Genomic DNA, 27,835 nt, shown 5'->3' on the forward strand with positions numbered 1-27,835 from the left:
TCATAGTCTTTCTTCCTTAGACTATTACCCACCTTTGAGGAAATGACACATGTACTTTATGGCCAGATGACCTCTATGCTATTGGTAAGATACCACATTGAATTCTAGGTCTTTAAGCTAGAGAGAGAAGTTGCATCATAAAACTTATTGTTCTGAGGAAATCCAAATCATCATCAGATCCTACTACAAAAGGCTATACTCAACAAAACTGGAAAACCTGGATGAAATGGACAATTTCCTAGACAAATACCTGGTACCAAAGTTAAATCAGAATCAGATTAACGATCTAAACAGTCCCATTTCCCCTAAAGAAATAGAAGTAGTCATTAATAACTCTCCTAACCAAAAAGAGCCCAGAACCAGATAAGTTTAGTGCAGAGTTCTAACAGACCTTCAAAGAAGACCTAATTCCAATTCTTCTCAAACTATTCCACAAAATAGAAACAGAAGGTACTCTACCCAACTCATTCTATGAAGCCACAATTACTCTGCTACCCAAACGACATAAAATCCAACAAAGAAAGAGAACTTCAGACCAATTTCCCTTATGAATATCAATGCAAAAATACTCAATACACACTGAAACTTATAGAGGAGAAAGTGGGGAAAAGCCTCGAAGATATGGGCACAGGGGAAAAATTCCTGAATAAAACAGCAATGGCTTGTGCTGTAAGATCAAGAATTGACAAATGGGACCTCATGAAACTGCAAAGCTTCTGTAAGGCAAAAGACACCGTCAATAAGACAAAAAGACCACCAACAGATTGGGAAAGGATCTTTACCTATCCTAAATCAGATAGGGGACTAATATCCAATATATATAAAGAACTCAAGAAGGTGGACTCCAGAAAATCAAATAACCCCATTAAAAAATGGGTGTCAGAGCTAAACAAAGAATTCTCACCTGAGGAATACCGAATGGCTGAGAATCACCTGAAAAAATGCTCAGCATCCTTAATCATCAGGGAAATACAAATCAAAACAACCCTGAGATTCCATCTCACACCAGTCAGAATGGCTAAGATCAAAATTTCAGGTGACAGCAGATGCTGGCGAGGATGTGGACAAAGAGGAACACTCCTCCATTGTTGGTGGGATTGCATGCTTGTACAACCACTCTGGAAATCAGTCAGGCAGTTCCTCAGAAAATTGGACATAGTACTACCGGAGGATCCTGCAATACCTTTCCTGGGCATATATCCAGAAGATGTCCCAACGGATAAGAAGGACACATGCTCCACTGTGTTCATAGCAGCCTTATTTATAATAGCCAGAAGCTAGAAAGAACCCAGATGCCCCTCAGCAGAGGAATGGATACAAAAAATATGGTACATTTACACAATGGAGTACTACTCAGCTATTAAAAAGAATGAATTTGTGAAATTCCTAGGCAAATGGATGGACCTGGAGGGCATCATCCTGAGTGAGGTAACACAATCACAAAAGAACTCACATGATATGTACTCACTGATAAGTGGATATTAGCCCAGAAACTTAGAATACCCAAGATATAAGATACAATTTGCGAAACACATGAAACTTAAGAACTAAGACCAAAGTGTGGACACTTTGCCCCTTCTTAGAATTGGGAACAAAACACCCATGGAAGGAGTTACAGAGACAAAGTTTGGAGCCGAGATAAAAGGATGGACCATCTAGAGACTGCCATATCCAGGGATCCATCCCATAATCAGCCTCCAAACGCTTACACCATTGCATACACTAGCAAGATTTTGCTGAAAGGACCCTGATATAGCTGTCTCTTGTGAGGCTATGCCCGGGCCTAGCAAACACAGAAGTGGATGCTCACAGTCAGCTATTGGATGGATCATAGGGCCCCAATGGAGGAGCTAGAGAAAGTACCCAAGGAGCTAAAGGGATCTGAAACCCTATAGGTAGAACAACATTATGAACTTAGCAGTATCCCGGGAACTCTTGGACTCTAGCTGCATATGTATCAAAAGATGGCCTAGTCGGTCATCACTGGAAAGAGAGGCCCATTGGTCGTGCAAACTTTATATGCCTCAGTACAGGGGAACGACAGGGCCAAGAATTGGGAATGGGTGGGTAGGGGAGTCGGGGGGAGGGTATGGGGGACTTTTGGAATAGCATTGGAAATGCAAATGAGGAAAATACCTAATAAAATTATTTATATATGTATGTATATATACATACATATATATATATTGAAAAGATGTGTCAGTGCTACAATTCTCACACACACAACAGAGAATACAAATACAGAAAACATCAAGGAAAAGTCATCTAACTGCACTGTGGTTTCAGTTCTTAGATAAATAGCTACACTGAGCTAATCTAAACTCAGAACAATGCTGCTGTTAGCTCTGGACAGGCTGGCTTAGAGGAAGACCACAGCAGCTTCCATGGAGGACCGGAAGTTCATTTTAACTAGTCAGGCTACTGTCTGTCTCAGGGCTCTGCCATCACCGTAAAAATTCCATTTACCTTTCATTTTTATCTTATGTATGTGGGTGTTCTGCTTGCATGTGTCTGTGTACAGTATCTGCAGAGGCCAGACGGGGCATCAGATCCCTTGGGGCTGGAGTTACAGGAGAGTCAGCTACCAGATGACTTCTGGAAATGGAACCTGTGTTCTTTATAACATCAACCAGTGCTCTTAACTATGTTATCACTCTACTTGCTTTTATTATTTAAAATTTAATTTTATATAGTTTAATTAAAATATATCACTTTCTGCCTTTCCATGACTATTCTCTATCCCTTCCCAAATTCTTCCTTTTCAATTTCTTCCTTTAAGTATGTGTAAGTATGCACAAATGTATCAGTAAAACCTAATGAGTCCATTTCTGCTGCTTCTGTATATGAGGCTTCAGGAGTGAACATTTTGCATTGGATATTCAATTAAGAAGTTCATCCTTGAGTGGGATTAATTCTTCCACTTGCAGTATTCCACTCTGTAATGAACAACAGGATTCTGACTCTGAAGTGACCTGGGCTGCCTTCTTGTACTGGGAACATTCTCAAGAATAGAAAACTTGGGGTAGCAAACACCTCAGCTACTACTTGCTGGTGGCCCTGAAGTTCTGGAGCTGCAGGGAAGTCTATGGACAATGACCTTAGCCAATCACAGTCTCCCTGCATTCCATGGGCCTCACACCATACCCTAGTGACCATTCTCACTGTAGGTGATTTTGAACTCCTGAAACAACTGCTTCTACTTTCTAAATGTAGAAGCATGATTACAGGTCTGTGCCACCATGCCTGGTGGCTTCAACTTCATTTAGTGAGTCATGACAATGATGAGATGATAAGATGAACAGCCATATTTAACTATATTGCAAAACCACTTATCTCTGCAAGCCTGGATTTCACCATCTGTAGAATAAGAACAGAACTCTGCCCTTGTCCCTGGATGACCTGTAATAGACTCAGTGATAAAGAAAAACAACATTGCTCATAGTTAGAAGACATTGGACTTTAAGGCAAGAGGGCTGTCTTTGTTAGGAGCCTTTTTCTGTTACTGGAGTTAAGACCAGAGTCTGTGTTTTAGTTATTCTAAACAGTTAGATTCAGCCACTCATCCTCAATAAGCTAATTAAAAGAACTGAATTTTCTAGTTGTGGCATGCCCACCTACAATGTAGGTACTCTGGAGGAAAGGTGGGCAAATATCTCTGATGTTCAAGGACAGTCTACTCTATACACTGAGTTCCAGGCCAGCAAGAGATTCATAGTCAAACTATTATTTAAATAAAAAACAGTAGAAGAAAAAAATCAAATTATTAATGAAAATTGAAAACATATTAACATACTTATTCAGTGTGACTTTTTTTGAACAAGGATGAAGATATAAGGCAGCTGATCCATCCTTGGGGTTCTAACAGATTTAGATAGAAGCTAAACACAACTAAGTAATCCAAGCAAGCCATCCATAAATACCTCCCCAATTCTCAGCTCCTTTCTCTCCTGAAAGGTACTCAGATAGTAGGTTAGGTTTTTTTTTTTTTTTTTCAGGAGAGACATTCTAATCTGGAGGAACCAGTCTTTCCCAGAATGATATTCCAAGGGAAATAAGAATTTCATGAGGTCCACTGTTTCACTAAATGTTAGTCTAAGGGAGAAAGATGAATGTCTCTTTAGAACATCCTTATTCCTACCAGGCAGGCGGGCTACAGGGATAACAAGGTGAGGACTGTGGAGCTTTAAGGTCCAGTTGGAGACCAACAAGTGGGAGGCCTGCAGGATGCAGTCATTGAAAGCTACATGTAGTTGCCAAGAAAAGGAAACAGTGAAAGACCTGAAAGGGGCTGATCCACCACAGCTGAGTGGATACAAAGAATACAGTAGGAGCCAACTTGTTTTCAGCTATACATGCAAACATTGTTTCCTGACCCATTAATCCTCTTCCTTTCACATCCAAAGTTCTCTCCCTTATAGTTCATCTATACCCCAAGGCTCTTTGTAAATGCCCAATTATCCCATCCTTAGAATGACTTCTGTTTGAGTCTCAGGTTCCCCTGACAATAACGTCAATGTTATCTGGAGCTACCAACAATCAGAGCTCCTAACTGAATGTTTCGTAGGTAAGGGAAGCAGAGTACAATCCCATTCAGACAAGTCAGCCATCATGCCTGCAAGTTTCTTTTCTTTCCTTAGAGTAGGCATATATTTCAGCAGGAGTACGCCTTATATGTGTCCTTGTGGGCTTCTATTGCTGCCTATTTACCATGTGAAATAAACTTGGTCTCTGGTAGCTTTGGTCAAGTGGTCAACCACCTTTTAAAGATTTATATGGCCAGTTTTTATTCTCCTGGATATTTTGTGTACTCTTTCCTAATTTTGTGGAGATTTGGGTTGCAAAATTTCTTTACGCACTAAGTCTCAGTTTCTACTGCTATCCGCCTTATATTTCTTTGGGGTCATCAGGGAAAGGGAAAGATGAACTTAGGATCAACCATTCACACCTTATTGATATTAATGACATGTTCATGGGGCTGAATAGATGGCTCAGCCCCTGACAGTATTGACTGTTCATCTACAGGGCCTAGTGTTGATTCTCAACACCCAAGAGACAGCTCACAACTGTCTGTAATTCCAATCACAGGAGATCAGGCACTCTTTTGGCCTCCAGGGATACCTGGCATGTACTTTGTATACACAGTGGTAGAACTACTGCACCTAAATTAAATCAACTCTAATATTAAAAAATGACATATACATGAAGAAAAACTTTTTTGTAGATTACATATGCATGTGTCTTTTCACTGTTTATATATACGGTATCCCAGGAGCTCAGAAGTATGAAACAGATGCTCTGGATCTGGAAATACAGGTAGCTCTGAGCTTGGGTACTCAAGAAGAGCAGGAATACTAATTCTCCAGTGTCCAATGCAGAAGATGAAGCTGCTCCATTACTCCTTCTGACTCCTATCACTTGAAGGTGATGAAGTCCCTGCTAGATGGTTATTGAACAAACCACTGGATTTCTACCCCTTTGTAAATGGACTCTCCACATTACTTATTTTCACTGTTAGCATAGTTCTCTCTCTTTTTTTAAACTTAAAAAAGTATTTATTTTATGTATGTGGTACACCATCACTCTCTTCAGACACACCAGAGAAGGGCATCAGACCCCATTACAGATCGCTTTAAGCCACCATGTGGTTGCTGGGAATTGAACTCAGGACCTTAGGAAGAGCAGTCAGTGCTCCTGACTGCGAAGCCATCTCTCCAGCCCCAACGTAGTTTTCTTAATGTGAGTAAAGATAACAAGAGGTATTGCTGAAATCAGTCAGTGTCCAGTTGGATTATATTAGGAAAACCTCCATAATTCGAGAAATTCTTTTTGGAAATTTTTGAGACAGGATATTTCTACATAACCATGGCTTTCTGGAACTCACTATGTGAACCAAGCTGACCTCAAATTCAGAGAAATCAACCTGCCACTGTCTCCCAGGTGCTGGGGTCACACTGATGTAGCTCTAAACCCAGCTGAGATATGTTTTTAAAGTGACTTATCTTTGAATCTCAGAATGAAAGCTACATTAAGATTTTAAAAGGAACCATTATTATTTTGATGAGTAGTAATGCCTTTTGAAATTACGCAATAATAATTTAAATTTGCAAATAATTTCATATGTTCTCATTAATTTGGTTATTTTCTTTGCTTTGTTAATTTCATCCATTCAGAGAATTTTGAACTGTTTTTGTGTATATATATCTGTCCCACTGTGCTCATGTGGCAGTGAGAGGAGAAATTACTGGTGGCTAATTTCTACTTTCTTATGTGAGTTCTAGAAATGAAACCGAGGAAGTGATTTGGTTCAAACAACCTCATTGGCCTTCATTTGTGTTTTAAAATTATTTATGTATGTGCTGGTACATGTGCATATGCCATAGCCCAAGTATAGAAATAAGAGGGAAAAAAACTGTAGGAGTAATATGGGTCTCCCAGACATTGAACTCAGGTTATCAGGTTAGCAGTAACCACTTTACCCAGTGAGACAATTTTCTGGCAATCATTTATGGTTCTGAGAAAGTATTATGGACAAATGTTCACTCCTAAGAATAAACTAACACATTCCCCAAAACAACACAAACAAAAACAAAACATGATAATAGTATATCATTTTCTTTTGCAAATAGAATTTATTACTAAAAGCATCCTGTTTTCCTCGATCCTTAGATGACAATATGTTTACAATTTGAAAAGAAGACAATATTTTAGAGATGAAATGTTTCAATTAATCTTATTTGAACCTCAGTGAGTCGGCTCAGTGGAAAATTTCTGTGGTATGCAAAGTTGGCAACCTGAGCCAATAATCGCATTACACACAAACAACAGAAAAAATTAATAAATCTCATTGCTGTTATATTATCTTTGCTGCTACATTACCATCTTGGGATGATTCCCTTAGAAGACAGTACTTTAAGGGGAACTTTCAAATGGTAACTGATATGAACATAAAGAAGCAATGAACATCAAATAATGTATACACATCCACAGCATATCAACCTAACCATGGCTTCTATTCCCTAAAACATGACTGTTCCTAACTACAGCATCTGTTACCATCTTTGGTTCCCCCAAACATAATGACTGTTCCTAATTACAAAAGAACAAATGGGTATGATTGATTAGATTGTAAAACATGCATTTTTGTATTTACTGTCATAGATGAATCACATAAGAAAAGCTATTATCAGCCAGGTGTGGTGGCGCACACCTTTAGTCCCAGCACTCGGGAGGCAGAGGCAGGCGGATTTCTGAGATCGAGGACAGCCTGGTCTACAAAGTGAGTTCCAGGACAGCCAGGGCTATACAGAGAAACCCTGTCTCGAAAAACAAAACAAAAACAAAAACAAAAACAAAAAGCTATTATCCCTAAATGCTGATGGATAGAAAAAAATGTAGCTGTAACTTGGCACAGATATTTGTGCTTTCCAAGCTTAAAAGCTCCATAACATGGGTTGCATTTCACCTCCAGAATATGTTCTGTATTATAATATGTCCTGCTTAATCAGTAGCAGCTTTATTACAATTAATTTTTGTCATTTGCATTGATCTGGTGTTTGACTTGTGTTGGATCTAAATGAATCCATAACACAAAGGCTTTACCACACTGCTTACATTCATAGAATTTCTCTCCAGTAGGAATACTTTCATGACGATGAAGACTATAGAAATATGCAAAGGTGTCACCATATTAAATACATTCATGAGGTTTCTCTCCAGTATGAATTCTTTCATGCCTTTGAAAATGACTTTGATCTGCAAAGGTTTTACCACACATTATATTCATAGAGTTTCTCTCAAATATTTCCTTTTTTTATGCTGTGGACAGTACTATGTTGTGCAAATATTTTACCAAATTGGTTACATTCATAGGGTTTCTCTCCAGTATGTGTTCTTTTATGTCTTTGGAGATATCTGTGACATGTAAAGGCTTTACCACATTGGTTACATTCATAGGGTTTCTCTCCAGTATGTATTCTTTTATGCACTTGTAGAGAACTTTGTTGTGAAAAGGCTTTATCACATTGATTACATTTGTAGGGTTTCTCTTCAGTATGCACTCTTTCATGTGTTTGGAGATGACTGTGATGTGCATAGGCTTTGTCACACAGATTACATTTATAAGGTTTTTCTCCAGTATGCCTTCTTATATGTTTTTGAAGATTATTGTGACTTGCAAAGGCTTTATCACAGTGATTACATTCATAAGGTTTCTCTCCAATATGTCTTTTATGTCTTTGGAAATGACTATGAAAAGCAAAGGCTTTACCACATTTGTTACATTCATAGCCTTTCTGTCCAGCATGTGTTCTTTTATGTATTTGAAGATGCTTACGGCATGGAAAGAATTTACCACATTGCTTACATTCATAAGATTTCTCTCCAGTATGTGTTCTTTTATGATACTGGAGACTATTTTGATAAGCAAAGGCTTTACCACATTGATTACATACATAAGGTTTCTCTCCAGTATGTGTTCTTTTATGTCTTTGGAGATGACTGTGACGTGAATAGGCTTTACCACATTGGCTACATTCATAGGGTTTCTCTCCAGTATGTGTTCTTTTATGAACTTGTAGAGTACTGTGTTGTGTAAAGGCTTTACCACATTGATTACATTCATAAGGTTTCTCTCCAGTGTGTGTTCTTTTATGCCTTTGAAGACGACAATGACTTGCAAAGGCTGTACCGCATTGATCACATTCGTAAGGTTTCTCTCCACTATGTGTTCTTTTATGGATTCGGAGATGACAGTTCCATGCAAAGACTTTACCACATCGATTACATTCATAAAGTTTCTCTCCAGTATGCGTTCCTTTATGCCTTTGCAGATGACCATGCCTTGCAAAGGCTGTACCACAATGATTACATTCATAGGGTTTCTCTCCAGTGTGACCTCTTTTATGCCTGTAAAGATAATTGGCACACGTGAAAGCTTTACCACATTCATTACACTGTTGAATTTTTTATCTGTATGAATTAATATTGTAATTTGGTCTAATGGTAAAGAGGAATCAGATTCTAGGATTGTATCACTTTGTTTACATTCAATGTGTTCCCCCTTCATTATGAGTTCTTAGGCATCTTTGACAATACCTGTGCTGGTAAGAGCATTTATTACATGGCTCACATTTATAGCATTCTTTTTCTATATGAAGTTTTTCACATATTTGAAGAAAACTGAAAGAACCCAAGAGATTTACCAAATTGCAAACTTGTACCATATTTAGAAAGTCTACTCAAAGTGGGGACTACTAGATATCTTCTAATTTTTTTCTGGGAGAGAAAGAGGTACGTTTCTTTGAATATCCCTAGGCTCAATGGTATATATCCATTGTGAAATATGATATACCCATTTAGAGGAGAATAACAAAATAAAGGTTTCCACATTGCCTTCACACAAGTGGATTGTTGTTACTCATACATGTGGTAAGGGATTAAGGTATCTAATTCTTGACTCTCATAAACTACCCCTCTCACTACATTTAGCAATGTTACTACAAGAATGTAGGTAATACCAGCTTTACTATGGACTATTTGCTCATTAGACTATTTTGAAGATATATTTACCACCTATTCTAAGTGTATACTTTTTAAAATATTTAAGTGATACAGATTGGAAGTTCTACAGCATAGCTCTAATAGGGCTGTGATTCAAATGGTGATACCTGTTAAGGCATTGTTTCCTTGTCTCCTTAGAAGAATGCCTCTCAAACCAGACAGCTGACATTGAGGTACATAGATTTATGAGACTATACTAACCATTAACATACTTAAAGAAATACTTTATTTTGATATACTTAAAGAAGCAGTTGTTTATTTTGTGGCTTTTTTTTTGAACTTGCAGAGCAGAGTAAAATTTCCTCAGAGCCATATTTGTATCAGCTTGCATATGAAAATTACCTTCCATCTCTTCTAGAACTTTGAAATTGTTCTTCAATATAATGGTCTTCCCAATTGTAGCTTAAAATGCAGTACCAGAAAATGTATATATTATTGGAAATTAAGGAAATTTTAAGTTACTATATCCAGTGAACGTTAGAACAATGCTTGATTTATTCACCTCATTTTTCTCATTCTCAATTGAAATAACAGAAGATCATCAATAACAAAGAAACATTTCTCCCCTTATTTTAAAAGTCAACGAAAATTCACTATCTTACCTATAGCAGTGAGGTTCTCGTAGGTCTCCAGCATCACCTCTTTGTAGAGACTCTTCTGGGAAGGATTCAGCAAAGCCCACTCTTCCCAAGTGAAATTCACATGCACATCAGCATAGGTCATTGCATTCTAAAATATCCCATTCGTGTGTAGAACAGAAAACATGATAGTGGCAATACTGTAAATATATACTTCACTGACAATATATTCATATAATTCTGGTGCTTCCCCCACTTATTTCCTGACTCAGTAATTCTAATGTAATTGCCAAGTCTTTGTAGAAGGAAATATATAATAAGGTTCACCTCTGTCATTTTTGTGCCCTTTGAATAGGATATAGCCTTGCAGAAGAAATGCTAATCAACAGAGAACGAGAGAGAGAGAGAGAGAAGCAAAATGATCATAGTGAGCACACATCAGAGATATTGTATGAACGATTTACAAATACAAAAAATGATGGGCAGTCTGGGTGTACTGTCTCATGGCTTTAATCCTAGCACTCTCCAGGCAGGAGCAGTTGTATCTCATTGAGTTGGGTGCCTGGTTTGTGAAGGACAGCCAGAGACACATATTAAGACCCTGAGTCCCCAACAAATATCAAACAAACAAACAAAAAAGATGGAAAGAACTCAGACGTCTTAAGTGAAGTTCATACATCCTTTGTGTTTCTGCATTCATCTTCCAGAAATCCGAAGTGTCCCATTTTAAATAGTTACATAAAGATTTAACTAAAAGGGAATGCATGTTTAAATAGTACCAAATAAACCAATGAAAATATTAGCAATGTAAATGGATCAGGAGTTAACAGCACTTGCTGGTCTTATAGGGGCTCACAACTATTCACTATTCCAAGTTTGGGAGTTCTGAGGCCATCTTTTTTCAAGGCCCATGGAAGAGTAACAACAAATAGCTTTAGAATTCACGGAGTGTGGTGCACCATTTAGCACAACCATGATGGAAGTGCCTCAGAGAGGCAGAGCCTTCAGGAATATGTGTCCTGAGGACTACATGAATACAGGCAAAATACTCATATTCATTAAAAAATTTCAAAACAAACACAACATGTAGGAAACATATCACATATGTGAACTTCAATGATTCAGAAGGCTCAGGTAGTATTAATGTCATGAATAAAAGCCATCCTGAGAAATAGACTCTTAAATTTCAAAATTCCAGATGTGAATGAAGATCAGCAAAAGAGCATATGTTTGACATGTACAAAAACTTACATTCCATCTAATAATATAAAAACAACAACAACAAAGCCAGGGATGTTGTCCCACATCTAATCCCAGCACTTGGGAGCCAAAACCAGGTGAATTTCTAACTTCAAGACCTGCCTGGTCTACATAACTACTTTGAGGACAGCCAGGGCTACACAGAGAAACTTTGTCTTCAAAACAAAAACAAAACAAAACAAAACAAAATTAAAAATATAAAAACACTAGAATAGCAAATTAGCTTAGCATTGAATAGCAATTGCTTTTATTGTATGTCTTGTGATTTAGGGACAAAGTCTATAATGGTAAAGGCTGTGGCAGCATGAGAAGGAAGCTGACTGAGGAGATTCAACCACAACACAATAAACACACACACACACACACACACACACACACACACACACACACACACACACACAAAACCCAGGCCATGGGTTGAGTCTATAGACACTCAAATCCCATTTTCAATAAGGAATCTGAAAGGTTCTTCCTACAAAAACTTCCACAAGTTCCTCAAAGAAAGCCACAAAGGAGAGACAAGAGTTCAAAGGTATCATCCTATGTAGGATGTCTTTGATTCAATCAACTACATCCAGACCTGGTCACTAGAGGCTCATGATCATCCTGTTAAGAAAATGCATTGAGTCAAATTTTAATGATGCTAATAGCCTGCAAAAGCCTGTACACTGTTCAAATGTCCAAAGTTTATTCTGACACTCAAGACAATCAATTGAGCACATCTTGTAAAATCAGAAAACAAGTTATATCTTCCCAACATCAATGTTGTTCAATATCAATGTTAGATATTACCTCAAATGCCATGAACCAGCACAGCCTGGTGTGGTTTGAATTGGGTCAAAGCATTGGATGTAGCTTTAAAGACTGGTGGTCTCTGGCCTTGCTTTCTATACCGAATGCTTGCTGATGGCTTCTGTAGACTTAACAGTCTCTTGCTTATTCTGTGACTGAAAACTGCTGGCTTCTTTTCTCTTTAACTCTCTGTGGGTTTTTCTTCCTCCTTCCTTCCTTCCTTCCTTCCTTCCTTCCTTCCTTCCTTCCTTCCTTCCTTCCTTCCTCTCTTTCTTTTTTATCATATTCAACACAATGTATATTTTATACCAATTTAAAAAATGATGGACATGTTATTAAATGAACATAAATAGATAAAGTCTCTTTGTTTGTTTGTTTGTTTTGTTTTTAGAAGAGCTTAAAATCTTGGCTCTTACTGTGGTACAAATCCAAAACAAGAACAATTTTTAGAGACTGGAGTTCATTGTAACAAGGCTGTACTTCAATGTCCCTCACATCACCAAAGGATTTCACCTCCATAGTAGCTAAGCTAAGAGTTGACAGTTCTGTTGTGCCAAGGAATGGATTGTAGACAGGATTATTTGGATACAGATTTCCTGCTATGGTCAAAGCTATTTGACTTGAGTTATTGTCTTCATTCTTAGCCCACAGGGAAGAGGTTACGTTCATTTAAAAAATGGTGTGTGTATTGAGATGGTCTATCCATGAGGTCATTCATCAACTGTTTCAATGAGCAATGGTTCTGCTTAGAGGGTGGCACAGACATTAGGTGAGGTTAAGATTCTGGTTCATTGGCTGTGATGATTTTGAAAAGCATTCATCTCAGAAAAAGAGTAACTTATAAAGTCCTCTTCTTCAAAATTGATACAATAATTATAAATATCAAGCAAAATATTCAGTCTCACTTTTTGTTGTTCTCTTACAAACTACCTCCCAAATTGTCTATGTTTCTTTTGGCTGTATAAATAATTCTGACATATGTAAGCTCTTCTGAAAACCACAGTATAGTGTTAAAATATTAAATAAGCTATTCTAATAATAGAGAGGCTGAAATAGAAGCATAATTTCAAGACCATTATGTGGTACACAGCAAGACACTGTCATGAACAAACAAGCAGAAAGTGTCCATGGATTGTACAATATTGGACCTATTTCTCCAATTACCAAATTAGAGAGACCACTGGATAACAGCCAATACATATTTCTAATTCCTCATATTTTTGAATTTCAATCAATTAGGATATGTTAGAAATATTAATTTTCATATTAAGAGATATTAATGAAAACTAATTTTTACTTCCTGTTATTTTGTTGTTAGAGGTGGAATTATGTTCATGTAGGTTTGTTGAAAGATTACTTTCTTGCTTTTTCAAGGGTGTAGTTTTGCTCCTTATAGCTGTTTTCCATCTATTATCCTTTGTAGGGCTCGATTTGTAAAAAGATATTGTGTAAATTTGGATTTGTCATGGAATACTTTGGTTTCTCCGTCTATGGTAACTGAGAGTTTTGATGGGTATAGTAGCCCCACCTGGCATTTGTGTTCTCTTAGGGTATGTATGACATCTGCCCAGGATCTTCTAGCTTTCATGGTCTCTGGTGAGAAGTCTGGTGTAATTCTGATAGGCCTGCCTTTATATGTTACTTGACCTTTTTCCCTTACCACTATTAAAATTCTTTCTTTGTTTAGTGCATTTGGTGTTTTGATTATTAAGTGATGGGAGGAATTTCTTTTCTGGTCCAGTCTATTTAGAGTTCTGTAGGCTTCTTGTATGTTCATGGGCATCTCTTTCTTTAGGTTAGGGGAGTTTTCTTCTATAATTTTGTTGAAGATATTTACTGGCCCTTTAAGTTGGGAATCTTCACTCTCTTCTATACCTATTATCCTTAGGTTTCATCTTCTCATTGTGTCCTGAATTTCCTGGATGATTTGGGTTAGGATCTTTTTGCTTTTTGCATTTTCTTTGACTGTTGTGTCAGTGTTTCTATGATATCTTCTTCACCTGAGATTCTCTCTTCTATCTCTTGTATTCTGTTGGTGATGCTTGCATCTATGACTCCTGATTTCTTTCCTAGGTTTTCTAACCCCAGGGTTGTCTCCCTTTGTGATTTCTTTATTGTTTCTATTTCCATTTTTAGATCCTGGATGGTTTTGTTCATTTCCTTCACCTTTTTGATTGTGCTTTCCTGTAATTCTTTAAGGGATTGTTGTGTTTCCTCTTTAAGGGATTCTAGATGTTTACCTGTGTTCTCCTGTATTTCTTTAAGGGAGTTATTTATGCCCTTCTTAAAGTCCTCTATCATCATCATCATGAGAAGTGATTTTAGATCTGAATTTTGCTTTTCCGGTGTGATGGTGTATCCAGGACTTGCTATGGTGGGAGAATTGGGTTCTGATGATGCCAAGTAACCTTGGCTTCTGTTGCTTGTATCTTATACTTGCCTCCTGCCATCTGGTTGCTACCTGCCTTGGCTATATTTGACTGGAGCCTGTCCTTTCTGTGATCCTGGTTGTGGCAGAACTCCTCAGAGTCAATCTGTCTCTGCGATCCTGTGATTGTGAGATCCTGTGATTGTGAGATCCTGAGTGTGTCAAAGCTCCTGGGAATCAAGCTACCTCTGGGACCCTGAGATCCTCGTATGACCAAGCTCCTGTGATCCTGGGTGTGTTAGAGCACCTGAAAGTCGAGCTTCCTCTGGGTGTTGTGGGACTGGCCGTGGAGTTTGCACCCAAGCCTATGCCACTGGTCTGGTGGAGTTCCAGCATGCTTGGGTCCCACTGTTTCCAGTTACTCTCAGTGTTGGGACAGATGTTGTGTCCTCCTCACCTCTGTTCCTATGATGCTGGGTGTGTTAGAGTGCCTGGAAGTGGAGCTTCCTCTTTTCTTTATAAATCTCTATACTTTATTAAATGCTGTGTCTTTGTAATTCTCTGTTATTGTTCTGTACTTTACTAAGTGCTGAAAACTTAACTCTTTATTACTGTCCTGTGCTTCATTAAGTGCTGGGCAAACTTAACTCTTTGTTACTGTTCTGCACTAAAAACATAACTCTTTCTACTTGATGTTATTTAAGTGCTAATATCTGGCGATTAATACAGCCTGCTTAATGGAGGAAATTCAGTAAATGATTTAATGCGAGTGCTCCTTTTTCTGACCATCCATCAATGAGCCATTTGTAGGCCTGGGAAGTTAACTCCTTGTGAACAATACACGAAGGAAAGGAATATAATTAAAATGCTTTTTACATACATACATACATACACACACACACACACACACACACACACACACACACACACACACACGTATGGATAGGACAGAGCTCCCAAAGCCAAACCATCCAACCAACAACTTTATTTCTTTTTCTCTGGCTTTCTTAGACAACTTTATCTCTTTTTATACATTCTTAGACAAAAAGTTCTTTAGAAAATTACCTCAGAGATAAAATGGTACATAAAATGTGAGTTACAGAAGGATGCTGATATTAAGTTCAAGACAGTGTTTCATTATAATATGCTTGTTATAAGTTCAAAGCAACAGTTTTTACATGGCCTTATCATAGTGCATACCTATGACTTTATCTTTGGACCTAAATGTTTTTTCTTGAATATAAATATGTCCTAAGTCTATTTCTCTTTTTACTGTAATTATGAAAGCTCATGGTATTTCTTATTATACAATCTTTACTTACTATTATGAGAAGTGGGCACACCCTATTCTTGATTCTAACTTTGTTATATCTTTCTAGTGAAGCAACTAAGACTGTTTCTTAAAACTTTCTTCCTAAAATTATTTGAATCAAATCAGGAATTCTATAGAATAACTGACTCATCTAAACAGCCTTAATTCATGAAAGTTCATTTTTATGTTGATCTGCAGGAAATCTGATCAATAGGGTTGACTAATGCACAGGGAAGGTTAATTAATAATGATAGGAAAGGCATATCAGCTGTAAGAAGCAATTCTGAGATGAAATCTCTTTGGAACCATGCCACTGAGCTCACCTATCATACACCATGCAAAAACAGTGGGCCACCTCCAGGAAGGCCTGGATACTCCAAGCAAATGGACCTAATAATCAAGCCGGGGTAGCCATTTTAATATCTAAGAAAATAGACTTCAAACAAAAATTAATAAAAGGAAATGAGGAGGGATACTATATATTCATCAAAAAAAAAAACCCTACCAGGAGAACATTTAAATTTTTAACATCCATGCCACAAACATAAGAGCACCCACTGCTGTAAATGAAACACTTCTGCAGCTTAAATCACACATTGATCTTCAAGCACTGAATAGTGGGAGGCTTCAATACCTCACTGTAATCAATCAATAGGCCCTGCAGACAAAAACAAAACAGAGAAATGCTCTAGCTAACTGATATCATAAACTAAATGATCCCAACTTATATTTATAAAATATTCTACCAAACACAAAAGAATATACCCTTTTGCCAGCAAGTCATGGAACTTTCACCAAAATTGATGACATACTCAAACAGTGCAAGTATCAACAAACACAAGAAAACAGAAAGCATCCCCTGCATCCCATCAGACGACCATGAATTAAAGCTGCACAGCATCAACAAGCAAAACAACAGAAAGCTTAAAATCTCAGGGAAACTGAACAACTCTCTGCTGAAGGAAAAACAGGCCAAGACAGAAATAAAGAAAAAAATTAAAGACTTTCTAATATTCAGTGAAGATGAATAAATAACATTTCAGAACTTACAGGATACAATGAAAGTAGTGATAAGAGGACAGTTGATAGCACTAAGTGCATACATTTAAAAAATTGGAGAGATCTCTTACTAGCAACTTAACAGCACACCTAAAAGCTCTAGAAAAAAAGAGAAGTAAGCACATCTATGAGGAGAAGACAGCAAAAGAGCGCACAAGTCAGTTAAACAGAAACAAAGAGAGCATTAAAAGAATCAATGAAACAGCTGATTTTAGGAAAAACAACAAAACAGACAAACCTTTATCCAAACTAACTAAAAGAGAAAGAATATGCAAATTAAAAAACTTTGAGATGAAAAGGACACAACAATGAAGAAATCCAGAGAATCATAAGGACACATTTTAAAAACCTGTACTCCACCAAATTGGAAAATCTAAAAGAAATGGATATCTTGATAGGTTCTACTTACCAAAGTTACATCAAGATCAAATCAACAATTTAAGTAGATCTATAACCCCTAGTGAAATAGAAGAATTTATTAAGACTCCCAAGCCAAAAAAAGGGGGGAGAAAAAACCCCCCAAAACAAACAAGCAGAACAAGGTTTAATGGTTTTAGTGTAGAATTCAACCAGACTTTCAAAGAGAGACTTAACACCAACTCTGAAACCCAAAGCAAATAAATACTTAACGAAGAAAGAATATTACAGGCCAAGTTCCCTCATGAACCTAGATGCATAAATACTCAATAAAATACTTGTAATCAATACTTAATCAAAGAACAGAAATGTTCAAGTAGGCTTCATCCCAGAGATGCAAGAATGGTTCCACATACAAAAACCAGTAAATGTAATCCACCATATAAGTAAACTGACAGGGAATAAAAGTCACAGGATCATCTCATTAGACATGGACCAAGCCTTTGACAAAATTCAACACCAATTCAGGATCAAAGTCTTGGAGAGATTGTGGATACAAAGGACATACCCAAACATAATAAAGGAAATTTACAGCAAGCCTATACACAACATCAAATTAAATGGAAAGAAACTCAAAACAATTCCATTAAAATCAGGAACAAGACCAGACTGTCCACTCTGTCCATATCTATTCAATATTGTATTTGACGTTTTAACTAGAGCAAAGACAACTGAGAGAGACCAAGGGGATATAATTTGGAAAGGAAGAACTTGAAGTATCCCAATTGGCAGATGATATGATAGTATACATGAATGAGTCCAAAAATCCCACTACTAAACTCCTAAGGCTGAAAAACACATCCAGAAAAGTGGCTGGATCCAAAATTAATTAAAAAAAATCAATAACTCTCCTATAGAAAAATGAAAAACAAACTGAGAAATGAATCAAGCGAACAACCCCTTTTACAATACACTCAAACAATATAAAATATATTGGAATAACTCTTAAAAATAAGGTGAAAGACTTTTATGATAAAAATTTCAAATTTTTGAAGAAAGAAAGTCAACAATATATCAGAAGATATAAAAAAAAATCTCTGCTGTTCCTGGATTGGCAGGATTAAAACAGTAAAAATGATCATCCAGCCAAAATCAATGTACAGATTAAACATAGTTCCCATCAAAATTCAAAAACAATTGCTTTATAGACCTTGAAAGAAAATTCCCACCTCATATGGAATAACCAAAACCCAGGGTAGCTAAACAAATCCTGAACAATATAGAACTGCATGGTATTGGCAAACACACACACACATTGATCGATGGAATCGAATTGAATACCCAGACATAATTCCATCCACATATGGACACCTGATTTTAGATAAGGAGTCCAGAAATACACAATGGAAAAAGGACGGTGCCTTCAACAAATGGTACTGGATAAAACTATATCTCTGCATGTAGAACAATTGCAAAGATCCATATTCATCATCCTGCACAAAACTCAGAGACATCAAAATAACACCAGACACACTGAAACTGAGAAAAGATATAGTGGGGAATAGCTCGAATGACTATACTGGCTCAAATGACAACATTCTGAACAGAACATGAATAGTGTGTGCATTAAGATCAACAATTAATAAATGAGATTTCATGAAACTTAAAAGCTTCTGTAAGGCAAAATATCACAGTCAATGGACAAAAGAGATAGGTAAAGGAAAGAGAAAAGATTTTTTTACCAACTCTACAACCAATAGAGACCTAATATACAAAATGTATAAAGGACTCAAGAAATTAGATGTATAAAGAATAAAAAAAATCAAATAAAAATAGCATACTGATCTAAATAGAGAAATCTCAAATGGCTAAGAAACACAAATGTTGATCATCTTAGTCATCATGGAAATGCAGAAAAGTTTGCTGAGACTTCATCTTACACATGTCAGAATGGCTAAGGTAATAATATGAGTAACAGCTCATGCTGGCAAAGATGTAGAGTAAGGGGAACATTCCTCCATTGCTGGTGGGAACACAAACTAATACAACCACTATGGAAATCAATATTGTGATTCCTCAGAAAAAAACCCCAAACGCTTGGTATACCTCAAGACCCAGCTATACCTCTCTTGGGCTTAGACCCAAAAGTTCCATCCTACCACAAGGACACTTACTTGAGTACTATGTTCATAGTAACTATTCATTATAGTCAGAAACTGTAAACCATCCAGATATCCCTAAACAGAAGAAAGGATAAAGAAAATGTCATATATTTACACAATGGAGTATTAATCAGCTGCTAAAAAAATATCATCATGAAATTTACAGGAAAATAGATGCAACTAGAATAAATCTAAATGAGGTAACCAAGAACCAGACACACAAATATGGTATGTATTCACTTCTGAACAAGTATCAGTTATTAGGTAAATGATAATCAAGCTATAATCCAGATTCAGAGAGTATAGGTAAAGTGGACAGCTATAGTGAGAAGCATGGATCTCTCTGGAAATGAGAAATAGAATAGATTCTGTGAGTGGACTGAGAGTGAATGGGGACAGGAGTGGAAGGGATCAGTTGAGAAAGTGGAGAGAGTGCAGGGAGAAATATCTACAATTAGGGGGCATTTGGGGTTAGTGTAGAGACCTAGTACATTAGTAACTTCCTGGAATCTAAGAAGGTGACCTTAGTTAGGACTCCTAACTAAGTAATGAAGAATACAGAGTTTGAACTGGCCATCCTTTATAGCCAAGCAGGGCATATTCCCCGTGCTGAGACTGAGTTACATTCAATTGAGTTGTTGGCAGTGGAGATCCCATGGAGATCCCTAAACAACCACGGATGATGCTAGGACAGAAGGGTACTCTCTGAAAACTGACAGCAGGGCTGCATTGCGGAAGACAACTTTTACACAGCTCTCTGGATGTAGAGAGGTGAAGCAGATGCAGACTTGGAGACCCCACCCATGGGTTCTAGTCTCTGGGGTGATGAGGAACAGTCTACAGAAAGAGAAACCTGGAATCAACCCTGGCTAAAAATCCTCAAACTAAAATCTGTCCTGCCTGCAAGATATGCAGGGGAATGGTGGCACCCAACTTCTTGGAGGGCAAACCAATGTTAGGTTTAACTTGAAGCTTACACTATGCAAGAGAACCTGTCACCTACACTACCTGGATGGGCAAAAATCTCAGAGTGGCAAGTATAGAGTTTTGCATGGGTATGTAATAGGTCCCCTGCTGATATAGTATGGCTGTTAGCATGCTGTTTCTGTGGGACTCCCAACAGTGACAGAAGCTATAGCTCTAACTCTCTCACACGCTCTTGAGATTCTTTCCTCCTATTGGGCTGCCTTGTCCAGACTCAATATGAGGTCTATTGCCTTGTCTTTTGTATCTTGTTTGGTCTTGTTTGGCAATCCTCTACTAGAGGCTTGCTCTTTTCTAAAGAGAAAATAGAGGAAGGGGAGTAGATCTGTGGAACACGGAGAGTAAGCTGGACTTAGGAGGAGTGGAGTGAGGGTAAACAGTAGTCAGAATATATTATATGAGACAAGAATCTATTGCAATTAAAAAACATTAATTCCATTTTTCTTAAATGAAAAATGTAAAGAAGAAAAATAATAATGGACAAAAAGAAGTGAAATAGTGAAAACAGGGAAAAAGCATGATTTTGACAGATATAATTCTCATTCTGTATGGGTGAACATCACACAGGAGTTTATGATAAGCTCATTCTTGGCCCTGTATACATCTGTGAAATCAAAAGTTATGCTCTCCACAATGTGAAATATGTATCATGAAGGACACAAATCCAGATCATTTTCTTGTGTTAGTTTTCAAATAATTGAACTATAAATATAATGTTATATAGTATTGCTATATAAATTATATAATCAATACATGCAAACATATATAAAAAAGTTAAATGTCTATATACATTCTCAAAAGCAAAGATAAAAATGTCACTATCTAAGGTGGATTATTTGATTACAAGAAAACGAAGAGACAGATATGTCCTCCAGTTGAGGGATTAGGTCACCCACATCTCACAATTTTTAACCTAGAATTGTTCCTGTCTAAAGGAAATGCAGGGACAAAAAAATGGAGCACAGACTGAAGGAAAGGCCATCCAGAATCCACCTCACCTTGGGATCCATCCCATCCACATACATCAAACCCTGACATTATTGCTGATACTAAGATATGCTTGTAGAAAGGAGCCTGGTATGGCTGTCTTCTGAGATGCTCTGCCAGCAGCTGACTAAGACAAAATGCAGATACTCACAGCCGACCATTTGACTGACCCCAATGGAAGAGTTAGGGGGTAGGACTAAAGGGACTGAAAGGAATCACAACCCCATAGTAACAACAACAGTATCAACTAACCGGATGCCTCGGAGCTCCCAGCGATTAAACCACCAACCAGACTATACATGGGCCAGTCCATGGCTCCTGCTACATGTGTAGCAGAGGACTGCCTTATCTAGCATTACTGAGAAGACAGGTGCTTAGTCCTGTGGAGGCCTGATGCTGCAGAGAAGGGGGATCATAGATAGGTGAGACAGGAGTGGTGGGTAGGTGGGAGAACACCCTCTAAGAAGCAAAGGGGTGAGGGCTTGTGGAGGGGAGTCCAGGAAGGGTGACAACATTTGAAATGTAAACTAATAAAAGGATTGATAAACAAAAACAGAGAAAGATGTGGATTCGTTGAAACTGCCTAAGCTGTAATTGCTTGACGTTTTGTAGTGGATACAGCACTGACTGTGAGAGTCTTTTATAAGTCTACAATCCACCTGCTGGATTATAATCGGTCTGCTCGTGACCTGAGCAGACCTTGGGCATGAACTCTGCAGCCAGTCTCACAACACTCAGAGGAAGCTCCACTCCCAGGCCCTCTAACACTCCCAGGATCAGAGGATCAGAGGTGCCCTGAGCAGACTATGGCTCTAACTCCATAGCCAGTCCCACAACACCCATAAGAACCTCCACTCCTAGGTGCTCTAACAAGCCCACAATAAGAGGGGCTTGGTCACACTCAGGATCTCAGGATCACAGAGACAGCTGAACTCTGAGGAGTTCTGACACAACCAGGATCACAGGAAGGACAGGCTCCAGTCAGATATAGTGAGGGCAGGTAGCACTAGAGATAATCAGATGGCAGGAGGCAAGCATAAGAACATAAGCAATAGAAACCAAGGTTACTTGGCATCATCAGGACCCAATTCTCCCACCATAACAAGTCCTGGATATACCACCACACTGGAAAAGCAAAATTCAGATCTAAAATCACTTCTGATGATGATTGATGATGATGATGATAGAGGACTTTAAAAAGGGCATAAATAACTCCCTTAAAGAAATACAGGAGAACACAGGTAAACATTTAGAAGCTCTTAAAGAGGAAACACAATAATCCCTTAAAGAATTACAGGAAAGCACAATCAAAAAGGTGAAGGAAATGATCAAAACCATCCAGGATCTAAAAATGGACATATGAAACAATAAAGAAATCACAAAGGAAGACAACCCTGGAGTTAGAAAACCTCAGCAAAGAGATCAGGAGTCATAGATGCAAGCATTGCCCACAGAATACAAGAGATAGAAGAGAGAATCTCAGGTGAAGAAGATACCATAGAAAACACTGACATAATAGTCAAAGAAAATGCAAAAAACAAAAAGATCCTAACCCAAATCATCCAGGAAATTCAGGACACAATGAGAAGATGAAACCTAAGGATAATAGGTATAGAAAGAGAGTGAAGATTCCCAACTTAAAGGGCCAGTAAATATCTTCAACAAAATTATAGAAGAAAACTCCCCTAGCCTAAAGAAAGAGATGCCCATGAACATACAAGAAGCCTACAGAACTCTAAATAGACTGGACCAGAAAAGAAATTCCTCCCATCACTTAATAATCAAAACACCAAATTCATTAATCAAAAAAAGAATTTTAATAGTGGTAAGGGAAAAAGGTCAAGTAACATATAAAGGCAGGCCTATCAGAATTATACCAGTATTCTCAAGAGGCTATGAAAGCTAGAAGATCCTGGGCAGATGTCATACAGACCCTAAGAGAACACAAATGCCAGCCCAGGCTACTATACCCAGCAAAACTCTCAATTACCATAGACAGAAAAAATAAGATATTCCATAATAAAACCAAATTTACACAGTATATTTCCATAAATCCAGCCCTACAAAGGATAATAGATGGAAAACACCAACACAGGGAAGGAAAATACACCCCTAGAAAAAAGCAAGAAAGTAATCTTTCAACAAACCCAAAAGAAGATAGTCACACAAACATAAAGTTTACCTCTAACATCAAAAATAACAAGAAGTAACAATCACTTTTCCTCAATATCTCTTAACATCAATTGACTCAATTCCCCAGTAAAAAGACATAGATGTCTTTAAATAATATAAAAATTAAGAAAAATGTCTATAATCCTTTAACCATTGGTATTGTCTTCATTCATTTAGAACAGTGTCCTCCTAAGGCACCCAGCTTGTCCTCAACAAATGAGCATTTAGATTATTTTCATATTTAGGCCACCATGAATATAACTGCAATGAGCATGAGAATTCTGTTACTTCTTAAAACTAATTTCAAGTACATTTGATTGTGTGTGTATAAGAAATTAAACACAGACTTCATGACTCTACAGAAATAACTCAAAGTGACCCCTTAAACTCTTGTGTTTCTGACCCTCCAGCTACTACTGATCTCCCAAACAGAGAGGTCCCAAGCACTAGAACTCTCTTTGGAAATGGAAGTAATCAGAAAAGTGGGGTATTGCTCTGCAGCTTCTTATGACCCCTTGTGGTTTCAGGCAAACCCAGCCCCACTGAAGCATATACACAAAATCATGTTAAAGAAAATTTAATGCCTACTTCCTGTCACATGAACTATGGCACAAGATGCAGAAGTTGCTCTACCCACCTACCCAACACCATGTACACTTAGCATACTCTGCATCTCAGAAACTCCTTTTGCACCCTGAAATTTAATTTCCTTGAATCATGCCACTGTGCCTGGTGGCGGAAGACTCTGATCAAGTACAGCTGAAGGATGATCCCCACCACCTCCTTTCAACTACTTTCAAAACTATTCAGAAAATTTATCACACAAAACTGAATGTGGGATGCAAGTTTCAAATTTTCTAGAAACCAGACCTTTGGTTTTCCGATCTGTCTTCCAACTGTACACCAAAAGCAATGCCTGTGTGTGCATTCTGGTTAGTAATATTATTTTCACCACAGCTTTCCACTGCTAGGGTTGCAGTCTCCCCACCCCACTCCCTACCCCAAGAGTAAGATTCCCAGGTCACCACATGGACTAATGGAACCAGAGTCTCACATACAGGCCATCTCAGTCCAAGCAGATGAGACTCTGATAGCTCAGCAGACATGCTCCTCCTGGTCTGGAGATATTGGCTCATATACTCATCATGGCATGGCTTATGGTCTCCCTCACAGCTTCCTATAGCTACATCAGAGAAGAATCCGAGAAAGAACCTGCAAGCTACTGCCCACTGGTGCTCCTGACTGCTAGGCCTGCCTAGCGTTCTTCATTAGCTCAGAGTTACCAGCCAACTGGGTCCCCAAACAGTAGCAGCCCCTCTACTGGAGATCAGAGATCAAATGACTCAGATAGCTGAGGCCTTCTCAGTTCTGCCCTCCCATGGTAGGGACAGACAGTCTGGGAAATTTGTATTTTAGTAAAATTCTCCAGTGTCCCAGAGCACTTCCTGTTGATCTTCAAGGCGCAGGGTCCATGATGTGCACATACCATTACAGACGGAATGTATAGTGCAGCCATCTCTAGCTCATAGCTGGGAAGTCCTATAGCTAAACTTCAGTCAAATCACACAGTAACCACAATTAAAGCAAAGAGTGGCCATGAATTTGAAAGCAAGGAGCAGTAGTTGGGAGGTAAATGAGAAAAATAAAAAAAATAAATAAATAAAAAGGAAAGGACATGGCAGCTCCTAGGTATGATGGGGTAGAAAGTTTATTATAGATAAAAGGGAGAGCATAGCCAGGGCAGGGGCATCTGGGAGAGTCCAGAGTGGACACGACCCTGAGCCATGTGAGGAAAGGGTGAAAGGCAGAGTCGGTAGCCAGACTTAAGAGGCCAGGAGGGTAAAATGATAGATGAAAGAGACCAGGTAACTAAAATGGCTAGATTACATAAGGAAGGGCAGCTGGGAGAAGGACAGACCAACCCCTGGGCTAGAGGGTGGGGTCTGCCAGGCATACCCTGTAACAGACAGGGACTGAGGAACGCTGGGCAACCTGACAGCCAGCTCTGCTTTGATTTGTTAAATAGGCACCTCAGCTATTTTCTTCAGGGCATGAGACTTAATGGTAGGAAAAATGAGAAGGTTGAAATGATTCAATTATAATCCTAAAAATTATTTTAAAAAGTTGAAAGAGGCTTTATGATCCACCATTCTTCAGGGGCTAGACATATGTATTAGAGTACCTCAAGAATTATTTATACTTTTCTCTGAGGTTGTGCATTTTCAGACAGGAAAAATAACATTTCTGCTATGCATAGCCACACCAGGTTGTCCAGATTTTCTGTGCTGGATGAACTAGTGAAACTACAGAAATTTGGTTTCTAGAAATAAGTTCAGTTTCTCATCTAAATTCTCAATTGCCCTGGCCTGTGAACTCCCCCAAAATGACCAGTTTGAAATTTTACTGATTGTCTAAAATTGATTACCACACCATTCACTGCAAATGCCAACTACTGACAAAGCAGGAAAGTTCTCTCCTTCCTTCCTCCCTGTTCCTTTCTGAGCTGTGACCAGCTTCAAAAGTGGTCAGCGAACTTAGTTCGTACACAGGTCCCTTAAAATACACACACACACACACACACACACATACACACACACACACACGTGTGTGTGTATATATATATATATATATATGTATATATATATATATATATCTCATTATGTATAGTGAAATAGACAGGTCTGCATATATGTCTGTATTTGAGAAGAGGGTACCAGATCTTGTTACAGATGGTTGTGAGCCACCATGTGGTTTCTGGGAATTGAACTCAGGACCCCTGGAAGAGCAGTCAGTACTCTCTAACCTCTGAGCCATGTCTCCAGCCCACACAGGTCCCTCTTTATTTGTAATCCCCCACCCCAAAACCCAGGGAGGTTGGAGGACACTCACTCTCTGGTGTCTTCTCCTTTGCACTGACCAGCCAGGGCCCAGCCTGAAAGAAGTTGCAGGACTGTCTTCCAGGTACTGGGCAGCAGAGATAGTGTTGGTTTAGTGTTGGTTGTGACCCTGTAATGCCCTCTCTGAAAAGCTTCTTAGAGGCCTGCTCTTTGATATGAGGATGGACCTAGTGGCTGATTGTAAATCAGAGTTGTTTCCTTTGTTATGGTTTGGTGACAAAAGTCTGGACAATCCTGGTGAATAAATCATGCCTGGTTGGCATACTACTTATCTGTGGGGTGTTTTAGAAGCAGTCCTTCCTCCCTCAGCTAAATTCTAATTGTTGTCATTTACTATTTCCTATCCTTTCATCATCAATCCTAGTTTTCTACATCCACAGATTAATATTGGAATGCTACTCAATACACGAGATGCCTTTTACAACCTACACAAAATTAACTCCAAATGGATCTTACAACTAAACGTTAAATGCTAAGGGCAGAACTTGTAGAAGGCACTAGAGAAGCCGGGGCTTTCCAAGTTTGGCATCCTGACAATGATGTTTCTACACACAAGTTCCTGTTCTAAATGCTTTGCGTAGATACAAGCCCCACAGTGAAGTTATTCAGAGGACACTACCGGGTCCAGGAAGTGTCTGGAATCCAAATGGATCTTACAGATTGCTGCACCAGGAGGCTGCTTAGCACCCACTTCAGCTCCCGCGGATCAGCTGCCTGCCCCTCCCCATTGCTTGCAGTGACCCTAAGCTCACTGTGTAGTAATTGTGCCAGCCCGCTGTTTTCCAACCCAGCCTCCAGGCGGGCCTAACACTTCAGTTCCGGAGGCTCAGCTGCCTGCTTCTCCTCTTTGTCGGCAGTGAGTGACCCAGCGCTCACCATGTCGCAACTTCGGAGCGCGCCTCACAGCACCCAGCAGCAGGGCTCAGAGCACCGAACCAACCAACCACTCAAGCCTGCTCAGCTACAGGGAACCTGCAACATGGCACCCGGAAAAACTCTCCTTGTCACCTCACTGGCAGATCCGCCTGGAGGCCCTGATTGGCCAGCGAGTCTTGAGTGACCGCGAACACCTCCCTTAGTGTTTGAGTGTCTTAAAGGAACACAGCATACTGTTTTCTGGCCCAGGTTTCACGACCATGGACAAAACTTTTCCACATCTGCAGTGGCTGCATTCTATAGCACTTGTGCCTGTCTTCCAATAGCCTACCTGACTGTTTTCCCACCCAACCCTGGGGAGAATCCACCACTTCAGCCTCAGTGGCTCAGCTGCCTCCTCCTCCTCCTCCTCCTCCTCCTGCTGGGGGGGCGGGGGGAGGGGCACTACCTCCTCTTCCTCTTCTTGTTGTTGA

The 27,835-nt window shown here is 38.8% G+C and overlaps 1 protein-coding gene across 4 annotated transcripts; it reads right to left on the reverse strand.

The window, feature by feature from the left end:
• Positions 1-6,604: 6,604 nt before the first annotated feature.
• 2010315B03Rik (RIKEN cDNA 2010315B03 gene) lies at positions 6,605-27,522 on the reverse strand. 4 transcript variants are annotated; one of them, XM_011249866.3, is made up of 6 exons: positions 27,363-27,522; positions 26,479-26,553; positions 19,459-19,521; positions 10,161-10,287; positions 9,901-9,961; positions 6,605-8,904 (listed from the first exon to the last, which is right to left on the reverse strand). In XM_011249866.3, exons 1-6 carry the CDS (start codon positions 27,363-27,365, stop codon positions 7,794-7,796), a joined length of 1,440 nt encoding a protein of 479 aa, XP_011248168.1. In that variant the 5' UTR covers positions 27,366-27,522; the 3' UTR covers positions 6,605-7,793. The 4 variants fall into 4 exon arrangements, with proteins under 4 accessions (XP_011248168.1, NP_001230047.1, NP_001230046.1 ...); NM_001243118.1 differs by lacking the exon at positions 26,479-26,553 and having other exon boundaries at positions 6,607-8,904; positions 27,363-27,497; NM_001243117.1 differs by lacking the exon at positions 19,459-19,521 and having other exon boundaries at positions 6,607-8,904; positions 27,363-27,497.
• Positions 27,523-27,835: the final 313 nt, after the last annotated feature.

Source organism: Mus musculus, chromosome 9 (genome assembly GCF_000001635.26).
Source record: "Mus musculus strain C57BL/6J chromosome 9, GRCm38.p6 C57BL/6J".
In the NCBI taxonomy this organism is placed as follows: Eukaryota; Metazoa; Chordata; class Mammalia; order Rodentia; family Muridae; genus Mus; species Mus musculus.

Bases quoted from the DNA above. Each gene is read 5' to 3' on its own strand.
- 2010315B03Rik (XM_011249866.3), bottom strand. The intron at 19,522-26,478 runs GTGAGTGTCCTC...TCTTCTGTTTAG, and splicing joins AAAGGAGAAGACACCAGAGA to GGATATCTGGATGGTTTACA. The intron at 10,288-19,458 runs GTAAGTGTCCTT...GGGATATTTTAG, and splicing joins ACTATGAACATAGTACTCAA to AATGCAATGACCTATGCTGA.